The sequence below is a fragment of the Neoarius graeffei genome, chromosome 17 (assembly GCF_027579695.1).
Source record: "Neoarius graeffei isolate fNeoGra1 chromosome 17, fNeoGra1.pri, whole genome shotgun sequence".
Taxonomy (NCBI): domain Eukaryota; kingdom Metazoa; phylum Chordata; class Actinopteri; order Siluriformes; family Ariidae; genus Neoarius; species Neoarius graeffei.
The window spans coordinates 32,661,079-32,673,377 of NC_083585.1; the positions used below are offsets into that span (position 1 = coordinate 32,661,079).

The window sequence follows — 12,299 nt, forward strand, 5'->3', positions numbered from 1 at the left end:
TATCCTGATAAAATAAAGAATACATTTTTTACAAGAATGGACATGCCTATTCACAATACAAGTCCAAATAGGAATACTGTAATAACTCAAAGGTAAAAGAATGAAAGGAAGTACTGGGCACGCCAAGACGTCCTTCCGGAAATTAGATCCATCTGTCACTGCGACAACTAGTGATATTTATAAAGTCACGCTGACAGTATCGTCATGAAATATGAACATTACTAGAAACTTTACTAATATCTTTCATAACTATAAACTACATATAAAACACTGGCTCTCTCACGGTTAAAGCTAAGATACTGTAAGACCCATAGTTTATCATTTTATAGGTTACTTACAGATAGTTATAGACTGGATTATAATTCAGATTAAAAGTAATCGTTAAGTCAAGATTAAAGTGTTCATTATTTTTAAGTTTAGGATTAGATACATATAGATAAATTACATTTTTGGTTCATGTCGGGTCCTTTCAAATATATTACACCCAGTGTGTGTATGCTGCATACATGTGTGATGCAACGAAGTAGGAGAGTTAGAAACATCTACTCACTTTTGCAGCACTGATGACAGTGGCAGTGTAGGACTGGGAGTTATCGCCACACGCCCCGCCACGGGACTGATGACACCGGATCAACTGCGCACACACACACACTTATTAGTCCACAGAGGCCTGCCTGGCGTCTTCATCCAGAAAGAGTTGAAGAATGGTTAAAGGCTCCTTAAAATTCAGAATATTTCAATCCTCTGCCTGATGGAGGAAAACTGTGTGTGTGTGTGCCCATCTTTATCTGTGTTATGGATTCTATGTTTTGAGAAAGAGTTTTTTGTTGTGAGAAACCAGAGTGTGAGTGAAAGTGGGTTTTTCGGGCACTCGGAGTGTGTGTGTCTGGGGCAGAGAGAGCGTCTCGGACAACACCGGTGTACATACATGAAGCTTCTTTAACAAAATCAATCTATCTCTCTGATTAAGTCTTGGTGCCTGCCTGCAATCTTTACTGAAGGGGGAAACAAAAAAATTACTTCACAATCTAACAGGATGGAAAGGGTCATTAGGACATCCCTAAACCCCTAACCCCTTCTACATCTTACCCCCTCCAGACTTTGTCCCATTCAACATTTTCGGAATAGAAAACGCACTCCCTGGTCGCCAAAAGTCATTACTCTACACCAGACGCACTGGCCCATCTGTTCATTACTGAGAAATGTCTGACCTCAATCGTACAGCAGCAGCAAACAACACTCCATTAACTGAACTCACAGCAAATCAGAAACTTTAAAAATACTGTACAACAATAAAACTGGTCTATTTTAAGTTGAACGAGATGCTTTGGCTTGCTTTTCATGCAGTACATTGTTCTCAGAACAATTTGAGGCTTTTAAGAGTATCTGCACAAGACAGGGAAGAAAGAGAGAGAGAGAAAAAAAAAAAGAGTTTATGATGTCTACCTTGTTCTCCGCGTAGGCCAACCACCGGCTTCCTAATGCTATGGGGTTGAGGTTGGGACCAGGACAAGGATAGCAGCCTGCAACACAGAACATGAACGTTACACAATTTAAGTAGCGCTGTAACAGTAGAAAATATTTTAACAATCAGTTAGATGGAAAAGAGCTAATGCACTGTATTTCTTAGAAGAATTCAAGGAAGCTATGGAGCACTTGCATGTGACGTCACATCCGCTCCAGATTGTAGACAAACGCCATCTTGTCGGTTAAACGCCATATTTCCGCCGTCTTTCCGACACTGACTTTCATTATTTTTCGCCGAAATATTCAAATATTACCGTGCCACAATGCCGGAGAGTTGCATGGCATATAAATGCCACAACAGGAGAGGTCAGAAAACGGGAAGTTAGTTTCATAGGCTGCCACGGGACCCTGACAGGCGCGCAAAATGGATTGCTGCTATCGGCCGGGCTGATCCAAACAACAACAACAAGGCATGGGTACCGACTGGAAGGAGCGATCACTGGAGCCTATGCAGTGACCATTTCATCTCAGGTTCGTCATGTATTTATTTCAGTATATCCATGTGGTTATTTGCAGCATAAGTTTATGACTTGCTCTAATAAAAAATTCCAGGAAGTGGGAGCCTGAGAAAAGGGTTGGGGCGGGGTGGATTGGGTCTTTAGCGGTGTTGAACGAAAAAAAACAGTAAAGAACTTATAAGAATTTAGCACTGTCTTAGTAGTAAATCCTTATAAATATAAGGATAAATCCTTATAAGGATTTATAAATAAATATATATATGCCATGTATGATTCAACCATAATCGGCTGGTCAGTGCTATGCTAGATACTACTGATATATCTAGCATCAGTTCTAGTGCTCAATACTTAAGTGACTTACCCGTCCAATGAGGATTGTTATTTTCTTCTTTACAAGATGCCACATCTTAGGGGGGCTGACAAATCCTGAATTTCTGTAAAGATAACTGTCCAAAGATTTATAAGCACGCAGTGCTTCACCACTGAACAGCGAGGGAAAGTTGATGAGGTAATTATACACGTCCGGGTATTCCACCTCCGGCAGTTCAATATCCACTGACACGGTCGTGAAAACTACGTCCGGTAAGCCATAAGGGTCACTAATCTGTAGATCGTTTATTTTAGACACATATCTAGTTATCTGTTCATTAGAAAAATGAGCCGTATAGTCCGTCGGTTGAAATTGATCCATTCTGTACAGGAGTGCAGCAGTATTCAGCTGTGTTGTTTGCCGACAAGATGGCGGCTGTTAACTTTCCGGTCACGTGACTGCAAGATCTCTATTGCTTACAATTACTACTTTGGTGGTGTAGTGGTTAGCGCAGTCGCCTCACAGCAAGAAGGTCCGGGTTCGAACCCTGTGGCCAGTGAGGGCCTTTCTGTGTGGAGTTTGCATGTTCTCCCTGCGTCTGTGTGGGTTTCCTCCGGGTGCTCCGGTTTCCCCCACAGTCCAAAGACATGCGGTTAGGTTAATATGGGACGGCCTTGAGCGAGGCACTGAACTCCCGGGTGCTGTTAGCATGGCTGCAAACTGCTCTGGGTGTGTGTGTGTTCACTGCTTCAGATGGGTTAAACACAGATCGGAAATTTCACAAGTGTCTGATGAATAAAGTTGTGCTTTCTTTCTTTACTTTGAAATAGATGATATAGACTTTTTTTTTTTTTTGCACAGAATTTATTAGGGATGATCTTCACACGTGAAGATCCAGCATACAATTTGTGTAAAGTGAAATTGAGGGCTATGGCATTTTAGTGACAGGGAGATGGCTCATAAGCTTATTAACCACAAGACAGTTTGACCCTTGAGAGCCGTATCGGAAACACTGGCACCGTGCAGCCTGGCCAAAAACATCTGCATGATACAATGTGTGCACATAGATACAGCCCATTAATCTAATCTAATCTAATCTGACAATGTTTTGCTAATAAATACTACAAAAGTGAAAAGGAAAAAAAAAAAACTTATAAGCTGCACACATTCATGTGATTAGGTTCCTTTTTGAACGCATATCCCTATCCCTCTGAGATGCCAGAAGTGTACTGACACTAATCCGATCCTCGAGAGTGCAGATAAAAAAGTATACAGGCAATAATTTGATGCTTGGAGCCCCGATCTAAAGCTGTGACGAACAGAGCCTGAGGTCTGCCACAAGCAGAGAGTGAGGCAAAGCTTTTTGTGCTTCTCCAAGACAGAGAGAGCCAATGTTACAAGATAACATGTGTTTAACATACCCTGTGCGCAGGAACCAAACTGCTTCAAACTATTTTCACTATTGTTCTCAGACCTCACATCTATCCTCTGGCAAGACGTGGACGTGTACTGAAGCAAGCGGCCGTACCGTATACTCCAGCGCTAGGCTTCCGTTTCAAATGGAGAAAGAGCTGACAGTGTGATTGAGAATATCGTCCTGCTTTATGACTTCTCATAATCGCTTTCAAAAACAAACATGTCTAGTCTTGATTTTTTTTTTTTTTGATGAAGAAGCTTTAGAAGAGAGATTAATGATGTAAAGGGTTATTGACCGCGGTCATTTCCTGTGGCACAGACGTGGACTGGGAAAGCAGACAGACAATGAGAGCCATTAAAACTACGCTAATGGCAATTTACAACAGACGATTGCTTAAGTGGGGATAGAAGGCCTGGTTTCGGATTGTGATATAGACTTTGGAGGACACAATGGCTCTTACTGTAGAAGTCAGAGTGTTCGGTGCTGGGCAAGGACACGCTTAATAGAGTATACAAACGTTTTCGTGCAACGGCCAGGGTGAGTGAGTGATTACTGGCCTGTCGAGGACGGCGTGTGGGACAGGTCTTTGATATCGTATAGCAGCGCAGAATGTCTCCGGTGCTCGGATTGCACACCTGGAGATGAGATTGTGCAGGTTCACGCAACGAAAGACAAGGCGAGTGCTTTTTAATGACGTCACTGTGTGTGAGGGATTCCTCAAAACTGGAGTTCCTGCACTGGAGGTTAAAGTGCATATCACGGGTAAATTCAGGAGCAAGATCAATGTAATTCTCCTATTTTATATTAAACTTTGGTCAAATATCTGTTACATTCTGCATTTTGTGCAATTTTTTTACCTTGCGCAATACCAGAAAAATTCAGTTGAAATCAAGCCATTTGAGGCGAATTGGTCCGCCTCTGAAAAAACTTGGCATTCGGATTTCCTGGCAAACATTGATTTTCGTGACGTCGCGTGAGGGACGCCTCCCTCTGAATCCTATGTCAGCGCTGGTTTGTTTATGAGAAAACGACCGTATTATTTACAACTCTGGTGTCATCTCCGTCGTCTTCACTACTTGAATCATCATCAAATCCAAACAGATGAAGCCCCAATTCTGACATCTCATTATATTCTTCATCCAAAGGTGAAGTAACACTGCGCTCAGGTGACAATTCCATATTTCAATGCAAAATCGCTAGCTGCTAAACTTGGTCTACACAGGCTGTGCGCTGAACCCATACAAGCTTTCGCAGTCTGCTGGCGCTTCCGCAGGTAACGTCACGAATCTGGCTCCAGACTCCCTTGGGATTTTTCCAGACGCGTTTTGTTATTTTATTTTTTTCTGCTGACAGATGGCCTTGTGCAAAATCACCCTTCTGGATGAGTGTGTAAAGGGACAGACTTTCATAGAAAAAAACCCCGAAATTGGTCCAGGATATGCACTTTAAGGTGGAAGAATTGAACAAAGAGCAAACAAAACTTCTCTCTCATCTCATTATCTGTAGCCGCTTTATCCTGTTCTACAGGGTCGCAGGCAAGCTGGAGCCTATCCCAGCTGACTACGGGCGAAAGGCGGGGTACACCCTGGACAAGTCGCCAGGTCACAGGGCTGACACATAGACACAGACAACCATTCACACCTACAGTACGGTCAATTTAGAGTCACCAGTTAACCTAACCTGCATGTCTTTGGACTGTGGGGGAAACCGGAGCACCCGGAGGAAACCCACGCGGACACGGGGAGAACATGCAAACTCCGCACAGAAAGGCCCTCGAACCCGGACCTTCTTGCTGTGAGGCGACAGCGCTAACCACTACACCACCGTGCCGCCCAAACAAAACTTATTAAAAACAAAAGTTAACTTACTTGTGACAAAGAATTTTTTCGTAAAAGTGCAGCTGTCAAAGGCGGCAATCTTTTCTTGAAGACTGACGACAAGGATCCTGCAATTAAAGATACGTGAATTCATTAACAGTACATTAAGATCACTGGAATAGATCCTGATCTGTACAGGGGGCTGCAAAAGTAGGTATACAGTAAGGATTATTCCAGTATTATAATAGTGGTGCTAGGTTTTATTTAATACTAACGTTTTGTGCGAATGCTTGTTTTTCATTTGTTTTTGCAGCCCCCTTTATATTGCAAATTATTCTGAAATCAAAGCAGGGAAAAGAAAAAAAAATCGCAAAACATCAGTTGTATGAACAGGATACCTTTTGTTGCAGTGTAGATCATAAATGGGCGTTTTAAACTGAATTGACTTAACCATCTCGCCTGTCCTTATAGAATACAGGTCTACACAGCAGTATGGAGGGCTGGTCCTGGAAGAAACACACACACACACACACACACACACACACACACACACACACACACACACACACGGCAGTAATTATAAACAAAGCGCAAATCACAAATCCATCAGTCTTCATTGGAATGCATCTGAAACCCATTGAAAGCTAAACAATCCCACAGAGAACCAGATTCTCAATTTAATTGCATCAGTATTCTTCCCAAAAGTGTTGCAGCCATTTCCTTCCCAAAATCTGACATTAAATGCTTCGTCAAGTAACACATCAGCGCAAGTCTGGGGGAAGGAAAAGTGGCTGCTGGCAGAGAGGACTTCAGCCATTAATCCTCATTAAAAGTTCACCAACTTCGCTGGCACTCTTTGGTCTGCCGTGTCGAGCCGTCAGCTCTGTGGAATGTTTCTGATAAATAAAAACCTTCTCTTTGTAAAGATAATTCCGCTCTGTACAAAACAAATCATCTCGGCTTTACGATGCGACCGGATCAGAGCGCACGGACCAAGCAGAGTGAGAAAAGGTCACGACGGAATGCACAACGGAGAAACGAGGATGCAACTCGGCTGATCCGATTGTCTATGTAAATAAAGAAAATCAATAACTAGTGATTCACTGACAAAATAATTGGCTCGGAATGTAACCACTAATGATTTTGATATGTCTGTCACTTAATTGAACTGTATGTCTGCCTCTCTGCTAAAACTGATTTGATTATGAATCGGAGATAAGGTTCGACACAGACATACGATTTGGCAATTACATGTGAAGTCCATGGGTGGTGTCTCATCATACGCCTGGTCCCTAAAGAAGAGCAAAAATGCTATTAAGCAGTCAGGCTGAAAGGTTGGAATATAATGAAAATGGCCTCGCCCTAGACCGGGGGTCATCAACTGGCAGACTCAGGAAAGTATTTCAGTTTACTGAAATGAATGATTGGGGAAAAAGAAAAAAAAGCAGACATGATAAATGTAGGGAAGTAATGGCCATCATTCAGTAACTTCAGTTTTGTCACTTTTGTAGCTTCTGTAGCAGATCCTCTGTTGTGGCTTCTTGCGGCTGTTACAGGTCAGAATTGTAGGTCAGGCGGGATTTTTCAACCAAGGTTAGAATTTTTAACCCAGTGAAGAGTTCAAGGTGAAGGTTAGGGTCCATCAAGGATCTGTTTTGAGCCCCCTGTTGTTTATAATTGTGTTAGAGGCCTTATCAAGAGAGTTTTGGGTTGGTTGTCCTTGGGAGATGCTTTATGTGGATGACCTGGTCATAATCGCAGAATCCTTGGATGAACTACTTGAGAAGCTGAACCACTGGAAGACTGGTCTTGAAGAAAAGGGCCTGAAATGCCGCTTTTCCACTACAAACGCGGCTGAGCCGTGCCGTGCTGAATCGAGCTGAGCGGGGCTGTTGGAGTTGCATTTCGACTACAACCGCGCTGAACCGTGCTGGCTGGAAGTGGATGGACACATTGGGTGGAGTTAGCGAAAGTGGGTGGACGTCACGTGATGTCGTTAAGCAGCGCAAACAGTGACATCAGTGAGCTTTTAAGCGGTAGTCTCACGACCCGAATAGTAAACAATAAACATGGAGGACATGGAGTCGTCAGTGTTGCTGGTCTTGGTGCTGTGGCTTGTTGTCACCGACAACGCCAACAGATACTGGCAAGAGCGTATAGATGAGGCGAGGCGCATAAGGCTTCAGAAATTCTCGTAATTCGTAATTATTCTTCTTCCGGGTTTGTGGTGTTTACAGATCCCAGCGTGCTCGCGGGGCGTGTGTGGGCATGTGAGGACACTCCTCCTCACCAATCAGTGCACAGGGGAGTGTCTGCTCACGCCCCCAGCCTCACTCGGCACGGTTTGGCTCGCTTCAGCCCCACTCCAAAACCGTGCGAGTTTTAGGGGCTAAGCAGGGCTGAAGCGAGCCGAGTCGTGCTGTTTTTTGGTAGTCGAAACGCGAGCCGTGTCGGGCTGAAGTGAGCTGAAGCGAGCTGAAGTGAGCTGAAAAAGGGTAGTGGAAAAGGGCCAAAAGTCAACATGGGGAAGACCAAAGTCATGATCTCTGGTAATGACCTAAACACACTGAGACTCTCTGGAAAATACCCTTGTGGTGTGTGCAGAAAAGGGGTTGGCCAGAATTACATTTTCTGTAGTGGTTGCAAAACATGGGTACACAAAAGATGTTCCGGTGTGCAGGGGAGGTTAGTTGAAAACCCAGATTGCAAGGGTCAGCGTTGTCTCGGAGGAGCTCGGCTGACTGATGCAAGACCATGCAGTGAGGTAATGTTGGCATGTGGCAAACTAGAGGTCGTCGAAAGCTGTCTCACTTCATACCCGTGGTCAACTATACAGCAGTTGTGTGCGTAGCACCAACATTATACAGTTCTGAATGTTGGGCACTCTGAAGAGATGACCCAAAACGGCTTGAGCGTAATGAAAGAATCATGCTTTTATGGATGTGCAATATCAAAAGAGGACTACGAATTAGCAAGTCTTCTCTTCTGCGGATGCTGAACCTCCGTCGCCTTGACACTGTTCTCAGATGCAATCGTCTCCGTTGCTTTGGACATGTCCAACGCAGTAATTCTTGGATCAACAGATGTACTACCTTGGAAGTTGAAGGAGCGAACAACCGTGGCCGACCTCGAAAAAGCTGGAAAGAACTTGTCCGTGCTGACTTGAAGCTACGGAATATCGCAGAGGAGGCAACTCAAGACCGTGCTGAATGGAGAGCTCTGCTGAAGACTGCTAGTCACACACACGTCTGACGTGTCAACTGACTCAAAACAGATAGTGAGTGTGTGAGTGAGTTCATAATTTGCTACTTGTATTAGGGAGCCTGAGGCAACATGGTGATGTAGTGGTTAGCACTGTTGCCTCACAGCAAGAAGGTTCTGGGTTCAAGCCCCATGGTCAATGGGGGCCTTTCTGTGTGGAGTTTGCATGTTCTGCCCAGGTTTCCTCCGGGTGCTCTGGTTTCCCCTACAGTCCAAAGACATGTAGGTTAGGCGAATTGGTGGCTCTAAATTGTCCATAGGTGTGAATGGTTGAGAGGAGAAAACGTCTATGATAATCCAGTAGAAGGCAACGGGAAACCACTACTGTAATGTTCCCTAGACACTTTGATGGCTGAAGTTGTCAGAGCGGCCATATCACTGTATGCCTGGATGGATTAGGGAGATTTAATATGTCTAGGGTTTGGGAAGACTTTGTATTTTAAACTACAACCCCGATTCCAAAAAAGTTGGGACAAAGTACAAATTGTAAATACAAACGGAATGCAATGATGTGGAAGTTTCAAAATTCCATATTTTATTCAGAATAGAACATAGATGACATATCAAATGTTTAAACTAAGAAAATGTATCACTGAAAGAGAAAAATTAGGTGATTTTAAATTTCACGACAACAACACATCTCAAAAAAGTTGGGGCAAGGCCATGTTTACCACTGTGAGACATCCCCTTTTCTCTTTACAACAGTCTGTAAACGTCTGGGGACTGAGGAGACAAGTTGCTCAAGTTTAGGGATAGGAATGTTAACCCATTCTTGTCTAATGTAGGATTCTAGTTGCTCAACTGTCTTAGGTCTTTTTTGTCGTATCTTCCGTTTTATGATGCGCCAAATGTTTTCTATGGGTGAAAGATCTGGACTGCAGGCTGGCCAGTTCAGTACCCGGACCCTTCTTCTACGCAGCCATGATGCTGTAATTGATGCAGTATGTGGTTTGGCATTGTCATGTTGGAAAATGCAAGGTCTTCCCTGAAAGAGACGTCGTCTGGATGGGAGCATATGTTGCTCTAGAACCTGGATATACCTTTCAGCATTGATGGTGTCTTTCCAGATGTGTAAGCTGCCCATGCCACACGCACTAATGCAACCCCATACCATCAGAGATGCAGGCTTCTGAACTGAGCGCTGATAACTCGGGTCATCCTTCTCCTCTTTAGTCCGAATGACACGGCGTCCCTGATTTCCATAAAGAACTTCAAATTTTGATTCGTCTGACCACAGAACAGTTTTCCACTTTGCCACAGTCCATTTTAAATGAGCCTTGGCCCAGAGAAGACGTCTGCGCTTCTGGATCATGTTTAGATACGGCTTCTTCTTTGAACTATAGAGTTTTAGCTGGCAACGGCGGATGGCACAGTGAATTGTGTTCACAGATAATGTTCTCTGGAAATATTCCTGAGCCCATTTTGTGATTTCCAATACAGAAGCATGCCTGTATGTGATGCAGTGCCGTCTAAGGGCCCGAAGATCACGGGCACCCAGTATGGTTTTCCGGCCTTGACCCTTACGCACAGAGATTCTTCCAGATTCTCTGAATCTTTTGATGATATTATGCACTGTAGATGATGATATGTTCAAACTCTTTGCAATTTTACACTGTCGAACTCCTTTCTGATATTGCTCCACTATTTGTCGGCGCAGAATTAGGGGGATTGGTGATCCTCTTCCCATCTTTACTTCTGAGAGCCGCTGCCACTCCAAGATGCTCTTTTTATACCCAGTCATGTTAATGACCTATTGCCAATTGACCTAATGAGTTGCAATTTGGTCCTCCAGCTGTTCCTTTTTTGTACCTTTAACTTTTCCAGCCTCTTATTGCCCCTGTCCCAACTTTTTTGAGATGTGTTGCTGTCATGAAATTTCAAATGAGCCAATATTTGGCATGAAATTTCAAAATGTCTCACTTTCGACATCTGATATGTTGTCTATGTTCTATTGTGAATACAATATCAGTTTTTGAGATTTGTAAATTACTGCATTCCGTTTTTATTTACAATTTGTACTTTGTCCCAACTTTTTTGGAATCGGGGTTGTACTTGATGACATAAGACTGGACTCATTAATATAATATTAAAAAATATATATATATATATATATATATATATATATTGCTGTTGTTATCGGTCTAGTGGTTAAGGTGTTGGGTTAAGAATTGAAAGCTTCAGAGTTTGAATTCCAGTTAAGTATGAAAAAAGATATTTTAAAAAAATGCTAATTAGGTACATAGAAACAGGTAGACAGACAGACAGGCGAGGAAATACTAGGTAGGTATAGACAGAGAGGAAGTGGATGGAAGAAAGTGAGACAAAAGAAGTGATGGAAAATCCCTTTTATCTGTAACCGCTTATCCCATGCGGGGTCACGGGGGGCAAGCTGGAGCCCATCCCAGCTGACCATGGGCGAGAGGCAGGGTACACCTGCGACAAGTCGCCAGATCATTGCAGGGCTGACAGACACATACAGACACAAACAACCACACAAACAACAATGCCACAACAACGGCACGATGGTGTAGTGGTTAGCGCTGTCACCTCAGAGCAAGAAGGTTCCGGGTTTGAGCCCAGTGGCCAGCAAGGGCCTTTCTGTGTGGAGTTTGCATGTTCTCCCCGTGTCTGTGTGGGTTTCCTCCGTGTGCTCCAGTTTCCACCACAGTCCAAAGACGTTAGGTTAACGTGGGGCAGCCTTGGGCTGAAGTGCCCTTGAGCAAGGTACCTGACCCCTGACTGCTCCCCGGGTGCTGTAGTGTGGTTGCCCACTGCTCTGGATGTGTGTGCGCGTGTTCACTACTTCAGATGGGTTAAATGCAGCGGATGAATTTCGCCGTGCTTAAAGTGTGCATGTGACAAATTAAAGGTTTCTTCTTCTTTTAATGCCTTACCATTAATGATGGCTATAAATAAGACACTTTGACATAGTTTTATTTTGTTTTGTTCTGGCATTACATGCGCCATGGACTTGAATTTTAAGCCAGGAGAATAAACGCATACTCATCTCATCTCATTATCTCTAGCCGCTTTATCCTTCTACAGGGTCGCAGGCAAGCTGGAGCCTATCCCAGCTGACTACGGGCGAAAGGCGGGGTACACCCTGGACAAGTCGCCAGGTCATCACAGGGCTGACACATAGACACAGACAACCATTCACACTCACATTCACACCTACGGTCAATTTAGAGTCACCAGTTAACCTAACCTGCATGTCTTTGGACTGTGGGGGAAACCGGAGCACCCGGAGGAAACCCACGCGGACACGGGGAGAACATGCAAACTCCACACAGAAAGGCCCTCGCCGGCCACGGGGCTCGAACCCAGGACCTTCTTGCTGTGAGGCGACAGCGCTAACCACTACACCACCGTGCCGCTAAACGCATACTCGTCTATCTAATTTCTTTTCATTGCCAACTTTAGAAACTATGTTAAATCAAATAAGAAATGAAAAATGTGTTAAAAGTCTGTGAAAACGAAACTCTTACACCTTTAACTAGTCTCTGGTC

At 43.9% G+C, this 12,299-nt stretch overlaps 1 protein-coding gene across 5 annotated transcripts in view; it reads right to left on the minus strand.

The window, feature by feature from the left end:
• bcas3 (BCAS3 microtubule associated cell migration factor) overlaps positions 1–12,299 on the minus strand; it is a 442,206-nt gene that overhangs the window by 374,126 nt on the left and 55,781 nt on the right. For all 5 annotated transcript variants that reach the window (XM_060944029.1, XM_060944028.1, XM_060944030.1 and 2 more), the window contains exons 8-11: positions 5,928–6,035; positions 5,581–5,657; positions 1,447–1,523; positions 551–634 (exon numbers count right to left, since the gene is read on the minus strand). In XM_060944029.1, the coding sequence (XP_060800012.1) occupies positions 551–634; positions 1,447–1,523; positions 5,581–5,657; positions 5,928–6,035 (346 nt within the window). The remainder of the gene's footprint in view (positions 1–550; positions 635–1,446; positions 1,524–5,580; positions 5,658–5,927; positions 6,036–12,299) is intronic.